The sequence below is a fragment of the Sander lucioperca genome, chromosome 9 (assembly GCF_008315115.2).
Source record: "Sander lucioperca isolate FBNREF2018 chromosome 9, SLUC_FBN_1.2, whole genome shotgun sequence".
NCBI classification, from domain to species: domain Eukaryota; kingdom Metazoa; phylum Chordata; class Actinopteri; order Perciformes; family Percidae; genus Sander; species Sander lucioperca.
In genome coordinates this window covers 39216004-39238503 of record NC_050181.1, presented here as the reverse complement: position 1 = coordinate 39238503, position 22500 = coordinate 39216004, and the positions used below count along the sequence as shown (strand labels likewise).

The 22500-nt window shown below is 41.6% G+C and overlaps 2 protein-coding genes and 1 pseudogene across 2 annotated transcripts in view; 2 read left to right on the top strand and 1 right to left on the bottom strand.

The window, feature by feature from the left end:
• Positions 1-22500, bottom strand: part of LOC116065584 (protein disulfide-isomerase TMX3-like) — a 40563-nt gene that overhangs the window by 2120 nt on the left and 15943 nt on the right. The window contains exons 9-13 of the mRNA XM_031321118.2: positions 4373-4439; positions 2992-3090; positions 2506-2563; positions 2356-2409; positions 1751-1807 (exon numbers count right to left, since the gene is read on the bottom strand). Coding sequence (XP_031176978.2) covers positions 1751-1807; positions 2356-2409; positions 2506-2563; positions 2992-3090; positions 4373-4439 — 335 coding nt within the window. The remainder of the gene's footprint in view (positions 1-1750; positions 1808-2355; positions 2410-2505; positions 2564-2991; positions 3091-4372; positions 4440-22500) is intronic.
• LOC116065582 (nuclear factor 7, brain-like) lies at positions 7393-9119 on the top strand. Its single transcript, XM_031321117.2, has 2 exons — positions 7393-7613; positions 7677-9119. The coding sequence occupies exon 2, from the start codon at positions 7684-7686 to the stop codon at positions 9085-9087; it is 1404 nt and encodes a 467-aa protein (XP_031176977.1). The 5' UTR covers positions 7393-7613; positions 7677-7683; the 3' UTR covers positions 9088-9119.
• Positions 18455-20801, top strand: LOC116065583 (annotated as a pseudogene).

Sequence of the window (22500 nt, the reverse complement as noted above, 5' to 3'; positions counted from 1 at the left end):
CTGAGGTTACCTGAAGTTACCTGAGGTTACCTGAAGTTACCTGAGGTTACCTGAGGTTACCTGAAGTTACCTGAGGTTACCTGAAGTTACCTGAGGTTACCTGAAGTTACCTTTAGTTACCTGAAGTTACCTTTAGTTACCTGAAGTTACCTTTAGTTACCTGAGGTTACCTGAAGTTACCTGAGGTTACCTTTAGTTACCTGAAGTTACCTTTAGTTACCTGAGGTTACTTTTAGTTACCTGAGGTTACCTTTAGTTACCTGAAGTTACCTGAAGTTACCTTACCTTTAGTTATCTGAGGTTACCTGAAGTTACCTGAGGTTACCTTTAGTTACCTGAGGTTACCTGAAGTTACCTGAGGTTACCTTTAGTTACCTGAAGTTACCTTTAGTTACCTGAGGTTACCTTTAGTTACCTAAGGTTACCTGAAGTTACCTTTAGTTACCTGAGGTTACCTTTAGTTATCTGAGGTTACCTGAAGTTACCTGAGGTTACCTTTAGTTACCTGAGGTTACCTGAAGTTACCTGAAGTTACCTTACCTTTAGTTACCTGAGGTTACCTGAAGTTACCTGAGGTTACCTTTAGTTACCAGAAGTTACCTTTAGTTACCTGAGGTTACCTTTAGTTACCTAAGGTTACCTGAAGTTACCTTTAGTTACCTGAGGTTACCTTTAGTTATCTGAGGTTACCTGAAGTTACCTGAGGTTACCTTTAGTTACCTGAGGTTACCTGAAGTTACCTGAAGTTACCTGAGGTTACCTTTAGTTACCTGAAGTTACCTTACATTTAGTACCATTAGTCCATGATCAGTACCTCTACATGTACTAATGAGAGATGTCAGAGTGGGGGGGCCGCCCATGATCAGTACCTATACAGGCACTAATAGAGAGATGTCAGAGTGGGGGGGCCGCCCATGATCAGTACCTCTACGTGCACTAATAGAGAGGTGTCAGAGTGGGGGGGCCGCCCATGATCAGTACCTCTACGTGCACTAATAGAGAGGTGTCGGAGTGGGGGGGCCGCCCATGATCAGTACCTCTACGTGCACTAATGGAGAGATGTCAGAGTGGGGGGGCCGCCCATGATCAGTACCTCTACGTGCACTAATGGAGAGGTGTCAGAGTGGGGGGGCCGCCCATGATCAGTACCTCTACGTGCACTAATGGAGAGGTGTCAGAGTGGGGGGGCCGCCCATGATCAGTACCTCTACATGCACTAATAGAGAGATGTCAGAGTGGGGGGGCCGCCCATGATCAGTACCTATACATGCACTAATAGAGAGATGTCGGAGTGGGGGGGCCGCCCATGATCAGTACCTCTACATGCACTAATGGAGAGATGTCGGAGTGGGGGGGCCGCCCATGATCAGTACCTCTACATGCACTAATAGAGAGGTGTCAGAGTGGGGGGGCCGCCCATGATCAGTACCTCTACATGCACTAATAGAGAGATGTCAGAGTGGGGGGGCCGCCCATGATCAGTACCTCTACATGCACTAATAGAGAGGTGTCAGAGTGGGGGGGCCGCCCATGATCAGTACCTCTACGTGCACTAATAGAGAGGTGTCAGAGTGGGGGGGCCGCCCATGATCAGTACCTCTACGTGCACTAATAGAGAGGTGTCAGAGTGGGGGGGCCACCCATGATCAGTACCTCTACCTACCTATAGGCCCTATAGCACGTAAACATGTTCTAGTACAAACACAAACAAAAGTTTTATCCTGAAAATGCCGAGGGACATTAAACTCACCCCATCACAAGTCCATCGATGTATTCACTGCCCTTCATGAAACCAAAGTAGAAGTTTCTGGAGACAGACAGACAGACAGACAGACAGACAGACAAAGAGAGACAGACAGACAGAGAGAGACAGACAGAGAGACAGAGAGACAGACAGACAAAGAGACAGAGAGAGACAGACAGACAGACAGACAAACAAAGAGAGACAGACAGAGAGAGACAGACAGACAGAGAGACAGACAAAGAGACAGACAGACAGACAGACAGACAGACACACAGAGAGACAGACAGAGAGACAGACAAAGAGACAGAGACAGACAGACAGACAGACAGACAAAGAGACAGAGAGACAGACAGAGAGACAGACAGACAGACAGAGAGACAGACAGACAGACAGAGACAGAGAGAGAGAGAGACACACACACACACACACACACACACACACACACACACACACACACACACACACACACACACACACACAGACAGACAGACAGACAGAGAGACAGACAGACAGACAGACAGACAGACAGACAGACAGACAGACAGTTAGTTCCATTTAGCGTCTCTGTATTTAGTCTTTCTGGATGGTTTCGTGTCCTGAGAGACTCTGACCTGCTGTAGATGTCTTTGTAGTCCGTAGAAACTTTCTCCACCAGACTTTTATACCTGAACAGGAAACAGGAAACAGGAAATGCATCACACACACACAGGAAGGTCCGACGTCAGATGATGTCACAGTGTTTATGTTGGATGCAGTCTTACCTGAGACTCTCTGCGCTCAGACTCTTCTCCTCCCCCAACGCCAACACCACCAGTTTACCTGCTCACAGAGACTTACATCAGCCAATCAGGAATGAGCCCGCCTACTCTGCCTCTGATTGGCTTAGCCTGGTATTCTTAATGAGCCGGCCTACTCCGCCTCTGATTGGCTTAGCTTGGTATTCTTAATGAGCCGGCCTGCTCTGCCTCTGATTGGCTTAGCCTGGTATTCTTAATGAGCCGGCCTGCTCTGCCTCTGATTGGCTTAGCCTGGTATTCTTACCCTAACCAAAATGTTCTGGTCTGGCCATATCGTTGCTCTCCACACAATACAGGAACCAAACAGTTGAATTTGTCATTACGAGGCGTCATGTGTCTCACATTTTAAACATCTGTTAAGATTTTTAAAAACTCTTTAGGGTGGGCCTGACTAGAGCCTGACCCATAAAGGATTTTTAAGGTTTTCATATAAAGCTGAGCTAACGTTACCTGACTCCCCCATGGCGTACAGAGTGTAGCCGTCGATCTGGTTGTAGTTTGGGAAACGCTCTCTGTTGATCCACGACTGCAGATCTCCGTCACTTTCCTCTGAAACACAGTTACATTCATTAACCCTCCTGGAGTCCTCTAGCTAAACGCTAAAGAGGGAAAGTGATGATTTTCAACCCTTCTGGAGCGCGTCATCCAGCGGAGATTTAACGGCAGGTAAACGTCTGAAAAGACATTTCTAGGCGGCCAAAATGTTCCAGGTAACTTTGCTGAAGTGAAACACAGAGTAAAGGCTGTTTTATGCCTCTGCGTCAACTCCACGCCATCGCTGCTACGGCATCGTGACCCTGTCTGAGTTCTGTGTTGGGGTTCCTTCGCATCGCGGTGCATTTCACCTCCAGAACGCTAGGGGGCGGAGAGAGAGACTTCAGTCTGAGGGTATCTGTGAGGTGTCTGCCAGCCAGTTTATGTTATGTTAGCATGCTAACTTTAGCACAGCTGCCCACAAAGCACTGCTTGCTGGAGAAGTGCTGATTTCCAAACGTTACTGACATTTAGACACTTTACAAACTGATAACCCCGTCATTGGAACCAAAATATGTCTGAGTTTATTTACAAAGGTGATGTCAGTGAACTAGCATGTTGCTACTCCCCACAGTAGCTGCTGGAAACACCCACTATCAACACACAGGACGAGTTGACCAATCACAGTCACTCAGGACCAGCTGACCAATCACAGTCCTTGAAACACCCACTATCAACACACAGGACCAGTTGACCAATCACAGTCCTTGAAACACCGACCATAGGCGCTGATGAGTATTTTCCGTGGGTGCTTGAGCTCCGGAGCACCCACGGAAAATACTGAGCACCCCCGTGTGCCAGACTGCCAGTCGGCTCCATTCATTTAAAATTAAACATTGCAGTTGTTGCTAAGTGGAGCGTCTGTCATCGTGTGCCTAGGCTACTAGACAGGTGGAAGTGATTCTTAATTTCCCACGAAGCTGATCGCGGTTACGTGTTCATCTCCAATCCTATCTGTATTTGTGAGAAGTGGCGCTGTCCTGAGGTTAAAGATAGCCTACTTTACCGCTTTATTATCGAGTTAATAGGCGTGTGTGTTCTTGTTGACCAATCACAGTCACTCAGGACCAGTTGACCAATCACAGTCCTTGCGGTCTGCGTCGCCTCGATGCAAAGTTACCCGTTTTTGGAGGTGCAGGTCGAGCTACGGCGGAGTGCTCGGAGAGGGGTTCACGGCGACGCAGAAGCATAAATCAGCCTTGAGAGGGTCAAAGGTTATGATGAAAACATGGACAATGGACAAAAACAAGTTCAGGACTATTTAAATGTGGTCAGAGGTCAGTTTCCTGTCTCTTACCGTTGAAGGTGAAGTAGGTTCCATCTTTAAAAATCACGACAGCCGGCAGAGAGGGCAGAGACACCTCCTGGAAACAGAGACACATCACAGGGTGTAATGGGATGTTTTAGTTCACAGAGAAAGGTTATGTTGAGTTGAGTATAAGGGGATGTTTTCGTCTAGACAGAAAGGTTATGATGCCGACATCGATGAAAAATTACTGCATGAGAGAAGTGATTCCCAGACGGGTTTTATCCTGCAACTTTTCTTACGGTGTTATTCTGCTACCGCGAGATATTTCCTGATTTCATCGAGTTGCAACAGGATGCTGTTCCTCTGTAAAACATATATATATACTCCTGTCTTTGAGTGCTACTTTGAGGTCTCTTCCACTGTACTCTGAGATATGTTGTGCTGTGTAACTCCATCTCCTTGCTTGCAAGCAATAATACATTTGAACAAACTCTCACGGAACAACTTGTCTCTGTTTGAAACTTCTTTATTGCCCAGAAATCTACCACCACAACTGTCAGGATGACGCACAGGGACTCACTTTGGTCTCCGTTGACCCCCGCAGTCCTGACCTCACTTCATTAATACACAACGTACTGCATGTTCTACATATGTAACAATCCAACACGGTCTAACGGCAGTTTGTGTAATTGTCACGTTGTTTTTAATCTATTGATACGTGTACAACAACACGTTTATCTTGTTTTTTTCGTGGTGGCCAGCACGAAATACACAATGGGGAAAGGACGCCTCACTCGCCAGGAGGACGCACAACAATAACAGGACGGTTGTGATTAGGAAAGGAAACTAGCTCTCCTGGGTGAAAGTCCTGTGTTGTTTGACCCATCCACCCCCCCAACCAACCTCCCTATGCGGATTTTCGGCTTTTCATACTACTCGCTACCGTTTTCGTGCTGTGATCACGAAATATGCTTCCCATTGAAATACATTACTTTACATTTTCATGCTGTCCACAACAAAAAAAACGAGAAAAACGTCCCCGTGAACATGTATCAATAGATTAAATAACGTGACCATTTCACGAACTGCCGTGAGACCGGGCTGAACAATCAGTATTCACAGAAAACGCAAAAAAAGTGATGATAGATTAGGGCTGCACCATATGAGGAAAATACTTAATTCCGATTATTTTGACTGATATTACGATTGCGATATGATTCACGATACTGGAGGGAATTTTATTTTTGCATCATTATTCTTATTTCCCTAGAAAAATATTAAAATAAAAAAAATTGAAATGATTTTTTTCAAAACAAAGATTTTTTTCTTTAGTCTGTAGGATACACGTTGTAGGCTGGAGCACCACAATACTTAATTCAGAAGTGTTTGACACATGTTATGCCTTTAACAAACAACAACCCCCCCCCCTGCGATTTGGATATTGCACTAGTCCATATTGCGATTCGATAAAATTGCGATTAATTGTGCAGCTGTTGTAGTTTTGGATATTTCTGTTAGGGTTGTTATATTTCTGTTGCCTGTTATTATATTCTGTAGGTTTGTGTATATTGTCTCTGTGGATTGTGTATATTTATGTTCCCTGTTGTGTATTATTTCTGTTTCCTGTTTTATTTTGATAGTCTAGTTTTCTGTCTTGTCGTGTCTAGTTCTGCTTCCTGTGTTTTCCCGCCTGTGTGATTGTCTGTGTGCTCCACCTGTTCCCCAGCCCTGGTGCCACCTGTCCCGTGTTTGCTCGTTACCTGGTTTATTTAGCCCTGTGTTTCCTGTGTCTGTTGTCAGGTCGTTTTGTGTCTGTTTGTGTTTGTATCCTGTCAGCGTGTTTTAGCCTGTTGCTTTTGTTTTGGATTCTTCCCTGCGTTATTTTGTAAGTTTTCCCTCTGAGTTTTTCCCGTGTGTTTTTTCCAGTCTCTGTGCTGCCGTGTTTTCTTATTAATAAATCCTCGAGCTCAACCTTTCTCCTGCCGGCCTGCCTCTCCCTGCATTTGGGTCCTTTAATCCCTGGAGACGTGACAGCAGCCCTACAATAAACTGCTAAAAACTTCTGGAAAATGTCAAAAACTAACTTAAAAATAAAAGCGACAAAACTGCAGAAAAAAAGCAAGAATCGACGACAACTAATTTACCGGATAATCGCCGGAACATCCCCAGATCTTCCACCGTGCAAATCTCTGTTCTCCTCGAGAAACAACGACAAGCAACAACACAGGCCTGCTTAATATTGGATGAGCAGTTTTCTTTAGCGGGGTGCAAATGTTCCACCAAAACAAGTTCCTTCCTGAGACTATTTAGCAGAGACACCGTCGCTGCGTCTGGAGCTTAGCCCCGCCCAGGACCGTTGTGATTGGTTTAAAGAAATGTAAACAACCCAGAGAGTTTATTCTCCTATCCCAGAATGCATCTGTGGTGTAGCCAGACCTTCCTCCACAGCGCTGTGGAGATAGAGCTGGCAAGCAAGACTGAGCCAACTGTGGCAGAAGTATGTTATGTTTCAGTAGTATGTGGGAGAGCCATTTACTTGTATGTGTTTGAGTGTTTTAGTAATTGTGAATAATGTCCCTGATGGCTCCTCATACTTCTGGGTCAACCTGATTTTAAGGAGTGTGCAGGTTTGTCTGCTTGTTTTAGTTTTCTCCTACGTAAGAATTCTCAGTTTGGAAATGAGTTAGGCAACCAACGGCACGTCTCAGCCACAGATCACATGACAATACCAGCTGAGCTTCATGTTTATAACATTTAACATCACTTTTAGTTTGTATGCTGAGATTAATTATCTGAGATTTTACTTCAACAGTTGTGTTAATGAACTACACACTTAAGACGAAGACAGAAGTACTTTACAGTATCTGATGGAGACACAAGAAATTATTAATCAGTCTGGAATAAAACTCAACCTGATAAACTAGAATAACAAAGCTCCGCTCATCACATGACTCCTCTGAGACGAACAAGGAAACAGGATGTTATTCTGCCTCACTGAGACGACACACACACACACACACACACACACACACACACACACACACACACACACACACACACACACACACACACACACACACACACACACACACACACAGAGACGGAGGATAAGATTCCCCTTCAGACCAACACTTCCTTTGAGAGGACATCTACAGGAGGGAGTTCTGGGAATACTGGGAATACTGGGAATACTGGGAATACTGGAAATACTGGGACACTACCACTTCAAGCAGCTGCTGAATGCACAAACTGAAAGAGTGATTTACAACAACAAAGACTCAAAGTGAAAGTAAGTTTGAGGGAACAGGGAGTGTCTGAGCTGTCTGCCTGCTGTGTTTTCTGCTTCACTCAGAGACTAAATGGCTTCCAGATTAGAGCAAGATCTCTGCTGTCCTGTCTGCCATGAAGTCTTTAAAGATCCTGTCATCCTGTCATGTAGCCACAGCTTCTGTAGAGACTGTCTGCAGAGCTGGTGGACAGAGAAACTAATACATGAGTGTCCAGTTTGTAAGGAAAGATCTTTGTTTGAACCCCCTTTAAACCGAAGGAAAGATCTACCTCCCAACTATGCTTTAAGGAACGCGTGTGAGGCCTTTTCACAGGAGAGAGATCAGAGAGCTTCAGAGGCTCTCTGCAGTCTGCACTCTGAGAAACTCAAACTCTTCTGTCTGGACCATCAGCAGCCAGTGTGTCTCGTCTGCAGAGATTCAGAAAAACACTCCAACCACATAATCAGACCCATCGATGAAGCTGCACGACAACACAAGAAGAAACTCCAGGAAACTCTGGAGCCCTTAAAGGAGAAGTTAAAGGTTTTTGAACAAGTTAAAGAGGAGTGTGATCAAACAGCAGAACACCTGAAGGTCCAGGCCCGACGCACAGAGACGCAGATTAAGGATCAGTTTAAGAAGCTTCACCAGTTTCTAGAAGAGGAAGAGGAGGCCAGGATGGCTGCACTGAGGGAGGAAGAGGAGCAGAAGAGTCAGAGGATGAAGGAGAAGATGGAGGCTCTGAGCAGAGAGATAGCAGCTCTTTCAGACACAGTCAGAGCCACAGAGGAGCAGCTGAGAGCTGAAGACGTCTCATTCCTGATCAACTACAAGGCTGCAGTGGAAAGAGTCCAGCAGGGCCCCCTGCTGGATGATCCACAGCTGCTCTCAGGAGCTCTGATAGACGAGGCCAAACACCTGGGCAACCTGAGCTTCAACATCTGGAACAAGATGAAGGACATGGTCTCCTACACTCCTCTGGTTCTGGACCCAAACACTGCTGATCCAGAACTCATCCTGTCTGAAGATCTGACCAGTGTTAGACCAGGAGAGTATCAGCAGCTTCCTGATAATCCAGAGAGGTTTGATTACCTCTCTGTCCTGGGCTCTGAGGGCTTTAACTCAGGGACTCACAGCTGGGATGTCGAGGTTGGAGACAGTACAGACTGGCTACTGGGTGTGTTAGCAGAGTCTGTCCAGAGGAAGGGAGTCATACGGTCTGGATTATGGAGAATACGGTTCGATGAAGGTGAATACTCAGCGTGGTCTCCATCAGCTCCAGACACTGTTCTCCCGTTGAAGAAGCAGCTCCAGAGGATCAGAGTGACTCTGGACTGGAACAGAGGAAATCTGTCGTTCTCTGATCTTGATACTAACACACACATACACACCTTCACACACACTTTCACTGAGAAGATGTTTCCATTCTTTAACATTCTGGGTGAACTGAAGGTTTCCCCAGTGAAGGTCTGTGTGACTGTAGAACAGGAATAGAAGAAGTCCATGTTTCAGATGTTGGTGGTGGGAGGGGCTTCTCTTTGATTATCAAATATATCTTTAATAGGGCTCGGTACTGAACTGAAATACTTTCAGGCACTGATTGAATTGATTGCCTCAGGGCAGTGAGGGTGTGTTCAGTGTCAATAAAATAGTTTGGAAATTAGGAACTCTGTCTCCCATCTCTGCTCTGTAAAAATAACTGTTTCTGTCTTTAAGGAACTGCTTTGGGTACAAACTGTACAGGAGTTTTGCGTTACTACACAATATGTTTTGCGTTACATCACAATTACTCAAGATGTCATTAGGCCTATTTTAGGGAGGCTACCCTAAAATGTTCCTAAGCCCCCAAATAATAACAAAACAAATAATAATTATAATTTGATTTTGATTTTTTTTTACAGTGCACTGATTCAATGTCATTTCGATTATGCATGTTCTGCTTGGTACTGTGGATTATTATTATTATTTCTTAAAAACAGACTGCAAGTGATTCAAAATAATGTTATCCGCTACCTGTTACATGTAAATAAATAGCTATGCTCCCAAATATTTAAAATGGTTCATACACAGCATAATCACAACACTAGGGCCAGTGTCTGTCCTTGTAAAGTGCCCAGAGTCAACAATGCAGCTAGAAGTTCTTTTTTCTATACAGGTATAACATTGTGGAATAATCTGCTGCTTTCCCTCAAAATTGTAAATACCAGACGGGCTTTTAGACATCAGGTTAAGGTTTTTTTATGGACTAGAGTAACCAATCTTTTTAATTAGAGTAGACTGATTATTTTATGTGATCTGTGATTTTCTGATTTTAGAAAGCTTTTGAACCATGGATGATTTGTGTTAAATGTTATTGTCTTTGTCCTGCAATAGGTCTTTGCCATGTGTTACATGTTCTGACACCAAGGACCATGTTGGAAATAAGTCTTTACACTTTAACATGTTATCCTTTTGTTGTATCTGATAATTTATAACTTTGACTTATGCCTACATATATTCAATTTAAATGTATTCCATATTGTACTATGTTATTGAGGTTATGGTGAGAGAGTTGGGGCCCTGTGTATAAGAGAGGATGCAGATGCTGGGTCTGGAACAATGACAGGAAAGGGGTCCTGATAAGTATACGTCCTGGTAAATGTGTATTCTGTCATTCTATGGCGAATAACCAGTTTAGGCACAGTCAACTAATGACCTTGGAGAGGCCTACAGGAAACCTATATTCAACAGTGTATGGGAACATGTTTGTTATAAGATTATGCTATGAGGTTGATTACATTAGCAGAGGGGCCCCAGGAACACACATACACCCTCCCACTTTAGGTCATACAATGCATAGAATATATACCCTGTGTTAACAGCAGAACGGCAGAACGACTTTTTGGAAGAATTCGGGTTGGTCATTCTCCAAGCTCTCTGCAGGAGTTTGTAAAATTGATGCTGAATCTTTGTTTGTAATAAACCTTTTTATAATCAAGAACAGTGTCGGCGGATTCCTCTTCATACAGCATCACAGCATTACTATTTAAGGCAACACAATTTTGGCGACGAGGATGGGATCGATTGCATCTCCCAGGTCATCGTTTCATCATGGCACCCAGGGACTGACTCCCGCTTCACTGGTCGACTATGAGGTGAGCTTTCTTACAACTTGGGCGCTGGTCAGTTCGTGTGTGGCTCTGTGTGTGCGTTGAGGGATTGCACCGTGTCGAACCTGTGTGTGTGCCATGCTGTGATTGTTGCGTGGTTGAGGCTCCATTCTAAATTTTATTTGCATTGCAACCACGATGCAAGAAAAGGGAAAATAAGTGGAAAATAAAGCAAAGGTTTAAGGAAGTTAGAGAAGGAAGGAAATTTAAGTGAAGAAATAGAGAAAAAGGAAAATAAAGTAAGGGATTAAGGAATATTCACATAGATAATGTGAAAAGACTTTAAGGAATAGTTAAATTGGATTAAAGGAAACAGTTGATAACCCTGGCCAGGGAAATTCGGCTTGAACAACATAAAGAAAAAGGAAATAAGAGAAAATAAAAGGAATAAAGAATAAAGGATAACGCCGTTAATCTGATAAAAAGCCCTTTGAAAAAAGGAGATCTTAGGATGGGCCGTAGTCTTGAACTTTTATTAGATGAAAAGTTTGAGCCAGTTCTGCGAACTGAGGTGTAGACTAACAGTTCACTGGTAGGTTTGCCGATCGATTCATTGTTGACAAATAATGTCCGAAGCAGACCTCCCATTGGAATTCTATACCTAGGTAGCAAAATTATAAGGAAAAAGAAACAAGAAAAAAAAAAAGAAAAGAAAAATACGGCAGAAAGCATGCTCTTTTTAGGAATTACATGCATGAATGATGTCGACTTTTGTGTGTATGAGAGAGTGTGTGTGAACAGCGGTGTGTGTGAACAGTGGTGTTTCTGCTGTGTGTGATAGGCTGTGCATGCGTCATAAGGATCCTATATTAGATAGGTATATATATACATATATGTTTTGGTTGAAAACAGGAGTTTTAGTTATCTGTAAGGTTAAGATATTCTCTTCATTATGGCTAAAAATATGAGTCTCTTTTTGAAGAGAACGTTTTCTAAAGTGTTAAAATGTATGAGCCTTCTTTGGGAGGACTTTGTTTAACAATCTATGAGTCTTCTTCGAAGGAGAACGTTTTCAAAAATTGCTAAAACTTATGAGCCCCTTTGGAGGACGTGAAAATAGATTAGGCTAACCTATAGTAAAAATAAGAAGCTTCAAATTAGTATTTGTGTTTTATGTGTTGTGTTGGTTTGTTTTGTCCCGTGTCATTGTTGTTTTAATGTGGTCTGTTGAAGGGAGAGATGGAGGAACAGCTGGTCTGTTTTGCTGAAGATCATTAAGTCCTCTCTGACTTTTTGTGATTGCTTAAACTGCTTTGTGATAGTGTATTGCTATTTGCATCATCTGCCGCTTTGAAACTAGTAAGATTAAGAAATTTTATGTTGAAGTAAGCTGAGTGATTCTTTAGTTATTCTTCTTGGTTGAGTGTGAGCCTAGGTGCTGTGGAGTTCCTCTCACTGTGAAATCACACTGCTGACTGATCTGTGCATGCCCAAGAATGCTAGGAATTCAAGTTTTCACAGAAAGTTTAGGCCACTCCTTGCCTGCACTTGAGTGCAGAGACGGAGCGGCTAAAGGAGAAGGGGGGTTGAGTGTAGCTTAGTAAAACATTAAAGTGGCTGTTGCTTGACTATGAAACTATGCGATTAAGATCCATTCAATTTATAAATGAGAGTTATGTTGACAGATAAAAAAAGAGAGAGAAAATGTCATAAACACCTAGAGAAATGGCATTAGAATTTGAAATGTCCTTCTAATTAGGAAGCCTTAACTATGCTTGCTTCTGAAGCATGAAAAGAAAAATTGGGAGAAAAATTTGAGAATAAAAGTAGGATAAATAAGGCTTAGGCCTGAAAGAAAAAGGAAAAAAGAGAGATTAATAGCTGGCATAGGTGATTTGCTGGAACTCATATCAGTGATTGATCACCCTGGATTAAGAAAAGTCCAGCCTCTATACCTCTATTGAAAGTAAAAGATGAGAGGACTGATTGATGGGCTTCAGGATTGTCACCGCTGTCATTTTAAAATGTTGGACAACTTGTTTTGAGTGGTAAGGCATCTAAAATGATTTTACTTTGAATAAAACAATTCAAAATTTGATAATTCTATAAGGTTTTTGACTTTGCTAAAGTTCTCCACTGTTACCTGTGGTTATGTCATTGCACCAAGGAAATGAGTGACATTTGTGAAGGTGGGAAACAGAATGAATGAATCTGATTCCTGTGAAGAAACAGCGAGTCAATTCAATCCTAATGAAACAGACTGAGTTAATTCATATACTTTGTATATTAAATGGGTAACTATTGTTACAAAAGATGGCCAGGAAAGCTGAGAGAAGAAGTGTATGCTGTAGAAAGGGAAAAGAAAGTTTTATGGGACAAGGGAAAAAAGGCATGACTTTAAGAGAAAGTTAAGGGTACAATAAGGTACTAAGGTGGTTAAAGACAGAAAGAGAGTGTTGTGAAAGTGACAGAAAGACAAAGAAAGAGATAAATGTACTTTTGAATTAGGATACTGGAGTTCATATTAATATTGTTGTTACAGAGACAACTGTAGCATTGGGGTTATAATCTACAGGAGGGTAAATGTTTAGATGAAAATAGTAAAAACTGCTATACCACAAGTACCAAAACTTAGGGAAAAAGAGATAAATTATGTAATTTTCAGGAATGACTAGTGGTAATTTTCAAGACAAATTGCTTTTGGATATTATTGTGATCTGACATATCGTAAAAAAAATGAATTAGGATTTGTGTAGAACAAACATATGTTTATGAAATATGATGTTTTGTTGTTAAACTGCCCAACAAATATATAGGCCTACAAGTTTGGTTGAAATGATTAGCTGTTTAATTGCTTAGTTAGTTGACAGGACTACTGTGATCATTCCCAGTTTAAAAATGTGGGGACTTTTCTGTGTTGTTATTTTATGATACTTTTCTTACTTAGGTAATATTTTTGTAGCAACATTTTGAATCAATGATGTCATAAGTTAGGATTAAAGTACAAGTAATGCTTCTCGGAGGTGTTGTGTTTTGTGTTTATTCAGTGTGCCTCGATGGATGTCAGAGCAGACCTGTCTCACTCCTCTACAAGCTGATTCGGTAGTCAACTTTGGCCCCATCCCACACATACTTGCACCAGAAACTGCATCTGGAGCTGGAGCAGCAGAGAAGGAGGGGTGACAGATTTACAACTGTCCATGATTAAGTGACTGAATTGGACACCCAGATGGCTCTCAGGGCATGACCAGAGACTGACATTAAAGAAGTATCGTCACACATGCCCACAAAGTACTTGGTGAAAACATTCACAGATGACTAATAATTGAGAGAGGACAAGTAGCAAATAACCATAAAGATGAATCCAAGTTCCAAAAGTAAGAAGAGAACGACACTCCTGGAAACTAAGAGCAGACAGAGGTTCAGGAGGATGGAATTTGAAGATGATGATGATGATCAGAGTGATTCAGAAGAGTGTTATGAAAGTGAAGATGGAGACAGCGATGGAGATTTGGAGAGCAGAGAAGCTACAGGATTTCATCCTGCAGCGTCTAGCATAGAAAAGATCGAAAGAGACATGGAGCGATTGGAAGAGCAATTTGAGAAGCTGAAGATTCAAGGGATGAAGTGCTGAAAAAAGAATCCTGAAAAATGGAGAAATATACATTGCGCTCAAGAAAGGGAAAGGTAAGCGGGAAGATGCTGCCAGTGTTCATTCGAAGACAGAAGTTGGAGTATAAGCCTTTGCAGAACACTGATATGTCAGATATTCTTCAAAAGTTGCCTACTCTTCAAGAGGGAGCACATCCTTGGATTGCAAAGTTGGAAGAAATTACGACGGGAACACAGTTTGCCATAGGAGATATTAAGAGACTTTTGGCTAATCTTGTTGGGATTCCAGCTATGGGAGAAATCTTCCAGAGAGCAGGACTTAATCGACATGTGGGGACTTCTGTATATGATCCTGAGTTGTTGGCCGCAAGTAGAAGACATCTGTGGAGAGCGCTGAGAGATGAGTATCCAACAAATGTGCATCCAGACAACGTCCTGATTGAGCCATTGGGACAGGAAGAAAAAACGAGAGTTTATGTGTCAAGAGCTTATCAAGTGTGGAGAAATATTACAGGAAATGATCCAGATCTGAGCAGACTGGAACAGTCAATTTTGCGAACCAAACTGCAGGAGGGGCTGCCCCTACCAGTAAGGAGTAAGCTAGCAGAAGTAGTGGGACTTGGAAGTATGACAATAGGTGTTTATATAAATCAAATAGCCCATCAAGTGAAGTAAACTCTCAGAAAACTCAATCAAATGCAGCTGGTGGAGAATAAGAAGGACAAGAAGCAGGTTTTGGTTGTGCAGAATCAGTGCCCACCAAATCAACAATTACCGCCACAATTCCAGTCAAGCCAGTTGCTCCAACCACCATTCGTGGTTCCAGTTGTTTTATACCCACAGCCAGTTTTTGGACAGATACAGAACTGGAGAGGAAGAGGACGAGGAAGCTTAGGCAGAGGAAGAGGAAGAAGATTTGATTCATACTTTATGCAATCTCCACAAGCGTGTTTTAATTGTGGACAGGATGGACACTTTGCCCGTGATTGTAATAGACCAGGAAGAAACTCCAGAGGAAATTACAGAGGAGGATACAGGAGCCTGGAACCAGGATTCTAGAGATACCTAGAAGATCTGAAAGGGGGTGTCAGCTGGTGTCATCAGGACCCGAAAGAGATCCAACAATTGAGGACAAGGACAGTCACGAGTCGATACAGATCTCCACAGATGAGCGTTGACATTAGCAGACTGACCAGAGAAGGAGGGAGGAGTGAGAGAGACCGGATTTGCTCTGACGCATCGACGCATCGACACAAAAGGAGGTAATGCACCAACAACCACACATTTTGAAAATACATATACTCTAAAGAAGTAATTATTTCTACTTTTAAAATAAAGTTACTCTTATGTGAACACACCTATATGAAGGGTTAAGACATGCCTCTAAATTAAGCAACTTGGTATGCAAACCTTACATTTCATCAGTATCTGGTGATATATGTTCTGTAAATTTGCAATGACTTTCTTGTGACAGCTTCTAACAAGACTAGTGACAAATATGTTACTTTGGTTGGTGTGTCAGGAAATGGTAAAAGAACATTTCACTGTTTTATTTTTGTGCTCTAATGACAGGCAACTTTTGAAGATGTTTCTATTATTTGAGTGTTGCCCAGATAATTTATTGGGAAGTAATTTCATGTATGAATTTGAATTGGATTGATGTAAAGTTGTTACAAACAGCAGATTGAGAGTGCTGTTCTCAGAATTTTGTTAAAAGTAAGCTTAGACCAATTGTGTAACTATAAGTAAAATAGAGATGCATAGAGAATGCATAAAAACATTAGCAGTGATAATGTGAGAAAAGATAAGACAACTCCCAATCACAGATATAGTCTCCTCAAATTAAAAGTTTGTTTGCATTGGTTTATTTGTTGTTTATAGTGTACCAGTCATTTGTGCATGACATCTCTCTAAGTATAGATTTGCGAATGGGAATCAGTTATTATGGCCCAATGATGGATCAGCATCTTTTGTCATTTATATAGAGGTTTAGAAATCTGATTTGAATTTCACTATTCTGCATAAGTTGCAGTGGTGTTACTTAAGCTTGTAAATGTTAAAGGGTAAAAGATAAATAATAATAACTTATAAAAACTCCAGAGTGAAGCTCTGTAGTTCATTGAATTTTGATAGTGATTACAATTTTGGTTTATTAATTACAGAAACAATTTAATGGAGAGGAACGATTATTCTGCACATTACATTAGCAAGCAGACTTGGTTTGTCTTGTGTTCAGGATGAAAATGTAAAGATGTTAAATGTGAAGAGTTTAGGATAATTTTCATAGTTCAAGATGGCTACACTGATGTGTTGAGATGTTAGTTTAAGTATCAGTCTGAATTTCGATGAATGCTTGCTTTGGGCAATTGAGAATTCAGTATTGACTAACACATGCATGGTTATAATTTTATAATGTGGCAAAGTGGCTGCATTGCTTTATGCTAGTATATTGCTCTGTCATGTTACCTTTCAGCCTTTGTCTAATTTAAACAGGAATGTCACATAGATGAGGTTGACAGAGTTGGACATGAGGAGATTTATTACACCCACTATCTGGTAACCAAACAGTGAAGAGAGACTTTGTGTGGTACTTTGTAAAAAGCGAGTAATTACATGCCACAAAATGATTGGCTCTTAAAATAACTTTGGTCTTCTCTAATCCCCAGTTGGCTACACCAAGACGTGTTAAAAAGGGATGTTTATGATTTGTTTGATTTAATTTGTTGAAGGTGTGATTGATGCATCAGGATAAGAGTTATTTTTTTTCAGAAATGATGATAAATAAGGGTTTGGTTTACTGTATGCTTTTTTCACATTTCTTTGGATTTTGTAGGGGTATTTAGTGTTTTCTTATTAATCACAGGGGGGAAATGGAATGTGATTCATATTATCATATATTATTTTTGATATTATTATTTTTTATTCTTATTTAATGTTTTTAATTTTCATGTGTTGTTTTGCAAATGATACTGGTCAGTGTTTTCTTTTCTTCCAGAGCATATGGGGTAATGTGCAGAGAGGATTCAGATACAAATATGGACAATATGAAGGAACTAGGAGACTTCTGAACCAGGACGGTGTGGATCTGTTCAGATTTCACCACACCAACACTGCATTGATATTCAACATATTTGGGTTGGTCGTTCTCCAAGCTCTCTGCAGGAGTTTGTAAAATTGATGCTGAATCTTTGTTTGTAATAAACCTTTTTATAATCAAGAACAGTGTCGGCGGATTCCTCTTCATACAGCATTACTATTTAAGGCACCACAATTTGGATTATGTTGTCTGTCAAATCCAAAATAAATAAAATCAAATAAAAAAAACTCTGTATCACTCACTACGTTGAATCAATCTTCCTTCACCATTCATCTGTTAGTGTCGTCGTGCTCTACAGTCTGTTTTATTTATATTTCGATGGGTGGGATTGCTGTGGACGAAGTACACACGGAGATACACTGGTAAGAGCCAATGAGGTTTAACCATGTATCAGCTAATTTAAATAGCTCACGTTACTGTATTGTGTCAACAGTTAGCTTCATTTAATATTGGATGAAGAGTTATCTTTTGCGAGGTGCAAATGTTCCACCAGAACAACTTCCTTCCTGAGACTATTTAGCAGATCCACCGATGCTGCGTCTGGATCTTAGCCCCGCCCAGGACCGTTGGGGTTGGTTTAAAGAAATGCAAACAACCAGAGAGTTTATTCTCCTATCCCAGAATGCATCTGTGGTGTAGCCAGACCTTCCTCCACATCACATGGAGATAGAGCTGGCAAGCAAGACTAAGCCAACTGTGGTGTGTCTCAGCCACAGATCACATGACAATACCAGCTGAACTTCCTGTTTATAACGTTTAACATCACTTTTAGTTTGCAAGCTGAGATTAATTATCTGAGATTTTACTTCAACAGTTGTGTTAATGAACTACACACTTAAGACGAAGACAGAAGTACTTTACAGTATCTGATGGAGACACAAGACATGATTAATCAGTCTGGAATAAAACTCAACCTGATAAACTAGAATGAAGAACCTTTGCCGTCACATGACTCATCTGAGACGAATAAGGAAACAGGATGTTATTCCTCACTGAGACGACACAGAGAGAGAGAGAGAGAGAGAGAGAGAGAGAGAGAGAGAGAGAGAGAGAGAGAGAGAGACGGAGGATAAGATTTACCTTCAGACCAGCACTTCCAATGTGAGAGGACATTTAGAAAAGGGAATATTGGGAATACGGGGAATACTGGGACACTACCACTTCAAGTGATTTACAAAAACAAAGACTGAAAGTGAAAGTAAGTTTGAGGGAACAGGGAGTGTCTGAGCTGTCTGCCTGCTGTGTTTTCTGCTTCACTCAGAGACTAAATGGCTTCCAGATTAGAGCAAGATCTCTGCTGTCCTGTCTGCCATGAAGTCTTTAAAGATCCTGTCATCCTGTCATGTAGCCACAGCTTCTGTAGAGACTGTCTGCAGAGCTGGTGGACAGAGAAACCAGTCAGAGACTGTCCAGTTTGTAAGAGAAGACATTCAAGGGAAGTACTACCTCCTAACTATGCTTTAAGGAACGCATGTGAGGCCTTTTCACAGGAGAGAGATCAGAGAGCTTCAGAGGCTCTCTGCAGTCTGCACTCTGAGAAACTCAAACTCTTCTGTCTGGACCATCAGCAGCCAGTGTGTCTCGTCTGCAGAGATTCAGAAAAACACTCCAACCACATAATCAGACCCATCGATGAAGCTGCACGACAACACAAGAAGAAACTCCAGGAAACTCTGGAGCCCTTAAAGAAGAAGTTAAAGGTTTTTGAACAAGTTAAAGTGAAGTGTGATCAAACAGCAGAACACCTGAAGGTCCAGGCCCGACGCACAGAGACGCAGATTAAGGATCAGTTTAAGAAACTTCACCAGTTTCTAGAAGAGGAAGAGGAGACCAGGATGGCTGCACTGTGGGAGGAAGAGGAGCAGAAGAGTCAGAGGATGAAGGAGAAGATGGAGGCTCTGAGCAGAGAGATAGCAGCTCTTTCAGACACAGTCAGAGCCACAGAGGAGCAGCTGAGAGCTGAAGACGTCTCATTCCTGATCAACTACAAGGCTGCAGTGGAAAGAGTCCAGCAGCGCCCCCTGCTGGATGATCCACAGCTGCTCTCAGGAGCTCTGATAGACGAGGCCAAACACCTGGGCAACCTGAGCTTCAACATCTGGAACAAGATGAAGGACATGGTCTCCTAGTCTCCTCTGGTTCTGGACCCAAACACTGCTCATCCAAGACTCATCCTGTCTGAAGATCTGACCAGTGGGAGACGAGGAGAGGAACAGCAGCTTCCTGATAATCCAGAGAGGATTGATTCTTACAGCTCTGTCCTGGGCTCTGAGGGCTTTAACTCAGGGACTCACAGCTGGGATGTCGAGGTTGGAGACAGTACATACTGGAGACTGGGTGTGTTAGGAGAGTCTGTCCAGAGGAAGGGAGACATACGGTCTGGATTATGGAGAATATGGTTCTACAGAGGTAAATACTTAGCATCCTCTCAATCAGATTCAGCCACTGTTCTCCCGTTTGAGAAGCAGCTCCAGAGGATCAGAGTGACTCTGGACTGGAACAGAGGAAATCTGTCGTTCTCTGATCCTGATACTAACACACACATACACACCTACACACACACTTTCACTGAGAAGATGTTTCTATTCTTTTACACTTGGGGTGAACTGAAGGTTTCCCCAGTGAAGGTCTGTGTGACTGTAGAACAGGAATAAAAGAAGTCCATGTTTCAGATTTTGGTGGTGGGAGGGGCTTCCCTTTGATTATCAAATATATCTTTAATAGGGCTCAGTACTGAACTTAGATACTTTCAGGCACTGATTGAATTGCCTTCATAGTATCGAGTATTTAAAAATGTCTCGTAATTCAATACCAAATGTCAGTTCTTCAGTTAAAGGTTGGTTTGGTCAGTAATCAAACTGCTTCAAGCCTTCTAGACTACTTCTACTTGGAGAGAAGCTAAATGTTTCAACCGTTTATCCATTAACGTTAATTTAAGGCTTCACTTTTAGCTAACTATTTCAACTGTTAGCTAACTATTTCAACCGTTAGATAACTATTTCAACCGTTAGATACTTCAACCATTTCTCCAATAATTTAGCTAAATGTGTGCACTGTTTAGTCATTACTTTTAGCTAAACTTCTGTGCTCGCTTGCTAACCAGTTTCCATGCTCTAACATAACTGAAGATGTAGTGTTCAGGTGTTACAGGTGATGATGTAACGGCCAGCAGGACACCGTTGTGTTGACTGTTCTGAACTGAAGCAGTGCAAAGCATCATGGGAACATGTTCTGAACTGAAGCAGTGCAAAGCATCATGGGAACATGTTCTGAACTGAAGCAGTGCAAAGCATCATGGGAACATGCTCCCAAATATTTACACTCTCATATAAAAATGGTTCATACACAGCATAATCACAACACTAGGGCCAGTGTCTGTCCTTGTAAAGTGCCCAGAGTCAACAATGCAGCTAGAAGTTCTTTTTTCTATACAGGTATAACATTGTGGAATAATCTCCTGCTTTCCCTCAAAATTGTAAATACCAGATGGGCTTTTAGACATCAGGTTAAGGTTTTTTTATGGACTAGAGTAACCAATCTTTTTAATTAGAGTAGACTGATTATTTTATGTGATCTGTGATTTTCTGATTTCAGAAAGCTTTTGAACCATGGATGATTTGTGTTAAATGTTATTGTCTTTGTCCTGCAATAGGTCTTTGCCATGTGTTACATGTTCTGACACCAAGGACCATGTTGGAAATAAGTCTTTACACTTTAACATGTTATCCTTTGGATTATGTTGTCTGTCAAATCCAAAATAAATCAAATCAAATAAAAAAAACTCTGTATCACTCACTACGTTGAATCAATCTTCCTTCACCATTCATCTGTTAGTGTCGTCGTGCTCTACAGTCTGTTTTATTTATATTTCGATGGGTGGGATTGCTGTAGACGAAGTACACACGGAGATACACTGGTAAGAGCCAATGAGGTTTAACCATGTATCAGCTAATTTAAATAGCTCACGTTACTGTATTGTGTCAACAGTTAGCTTCATTTAATATAATATGAGGAGTTTTCTTTAGCAGGGTGCAAATGTTCCACCAAAACAAGTTCCTTCCTGAGACTATTCAGCAGAGCCACCGATGCTGTGTCTGGAGCTTAGCCCCGCTAAGGACCATTGGGATTGGTTTAAAGAAATGTAAACAACACAGATAGTTTATTCTCCTATCCCAGAATGCATCTGTGGTGTAGCCAGACCCAGAGCCATATATTAGAGAGAGTTTGGCCAACTAGGGAATCGAATGTTCTGAGCTATCTCGTTATGCGATTGGTTCCGAGGTGGTCACGTGTTTCGTGGACTCCATGTTGGATACCAACATTCATCTGATTCCCATTGACACAGTGCAGTGAACAGTGGAAACATGTAATCAATTATTTAAAAAATTACATAAATCACTGAAAAAATGGCAATGAAAGACCGGGAAGTGGCAAAAGATTTCACAAGTTCCCTAAGTACCTAAATGCTGGTGTTCTTGCCATAGTCATGACTTGAATTTAAGCTAGTCTGACTTCAATTGTCATCTGTAACTCAGTACTGTGACCACACAGGCATGTAATTTATATTGATTAAGATCAACAAATATTATTAATACAGTGGGTACGGAAAGTATTCAGACCCCTTTACATTTTTCACTCTTTGTTTCATTGCAGGCATTTGCTAAAATCAAAAAAGTTAATTTTATTTTTCATTAATGTACACTCAGCACCCCATCTTGACAGAAAAAAACAGAAATGTAGAAATTTTTGCAAATTTATTAAAAAAGAAAAACTGAAATATAACATGGTCATAAGTATTCAGACCCTTTGCTGTGACACTCATATTTAACTCACATGCTGTCCATTTCTTCTGATCCTCCTTGAGATGGTTCTACTCCTTCATTGGAGTCCTGCTGTGTTTAATTAAACTGATTGGACTTGATTAGGAAAGGCCCACACCTGTCTATATAAGACCTTACAGCTCACAGTGCATGTCAGAGCAAATAAGAATCATGAGGTCGAAGGAACTGCCCAAGGAGCTCAGAGACAGAATTGTGGCAAGGCACAGATCTGGCCAAGGTTACAAAAGAATTTTGGGATGACCAGAACTCTTCCTAGACCTGGCCGTCC

Bases quoted from the DNA above. Each gene is read 5' to 3' on its own strand.
- LOC116065582 (XM_031321117.2), top strand. From the start codon at position 7,684: ATGGCTTCCAGATTAGAGCAAGATCTCTGCTGTCCTGTCTGCCATGAA.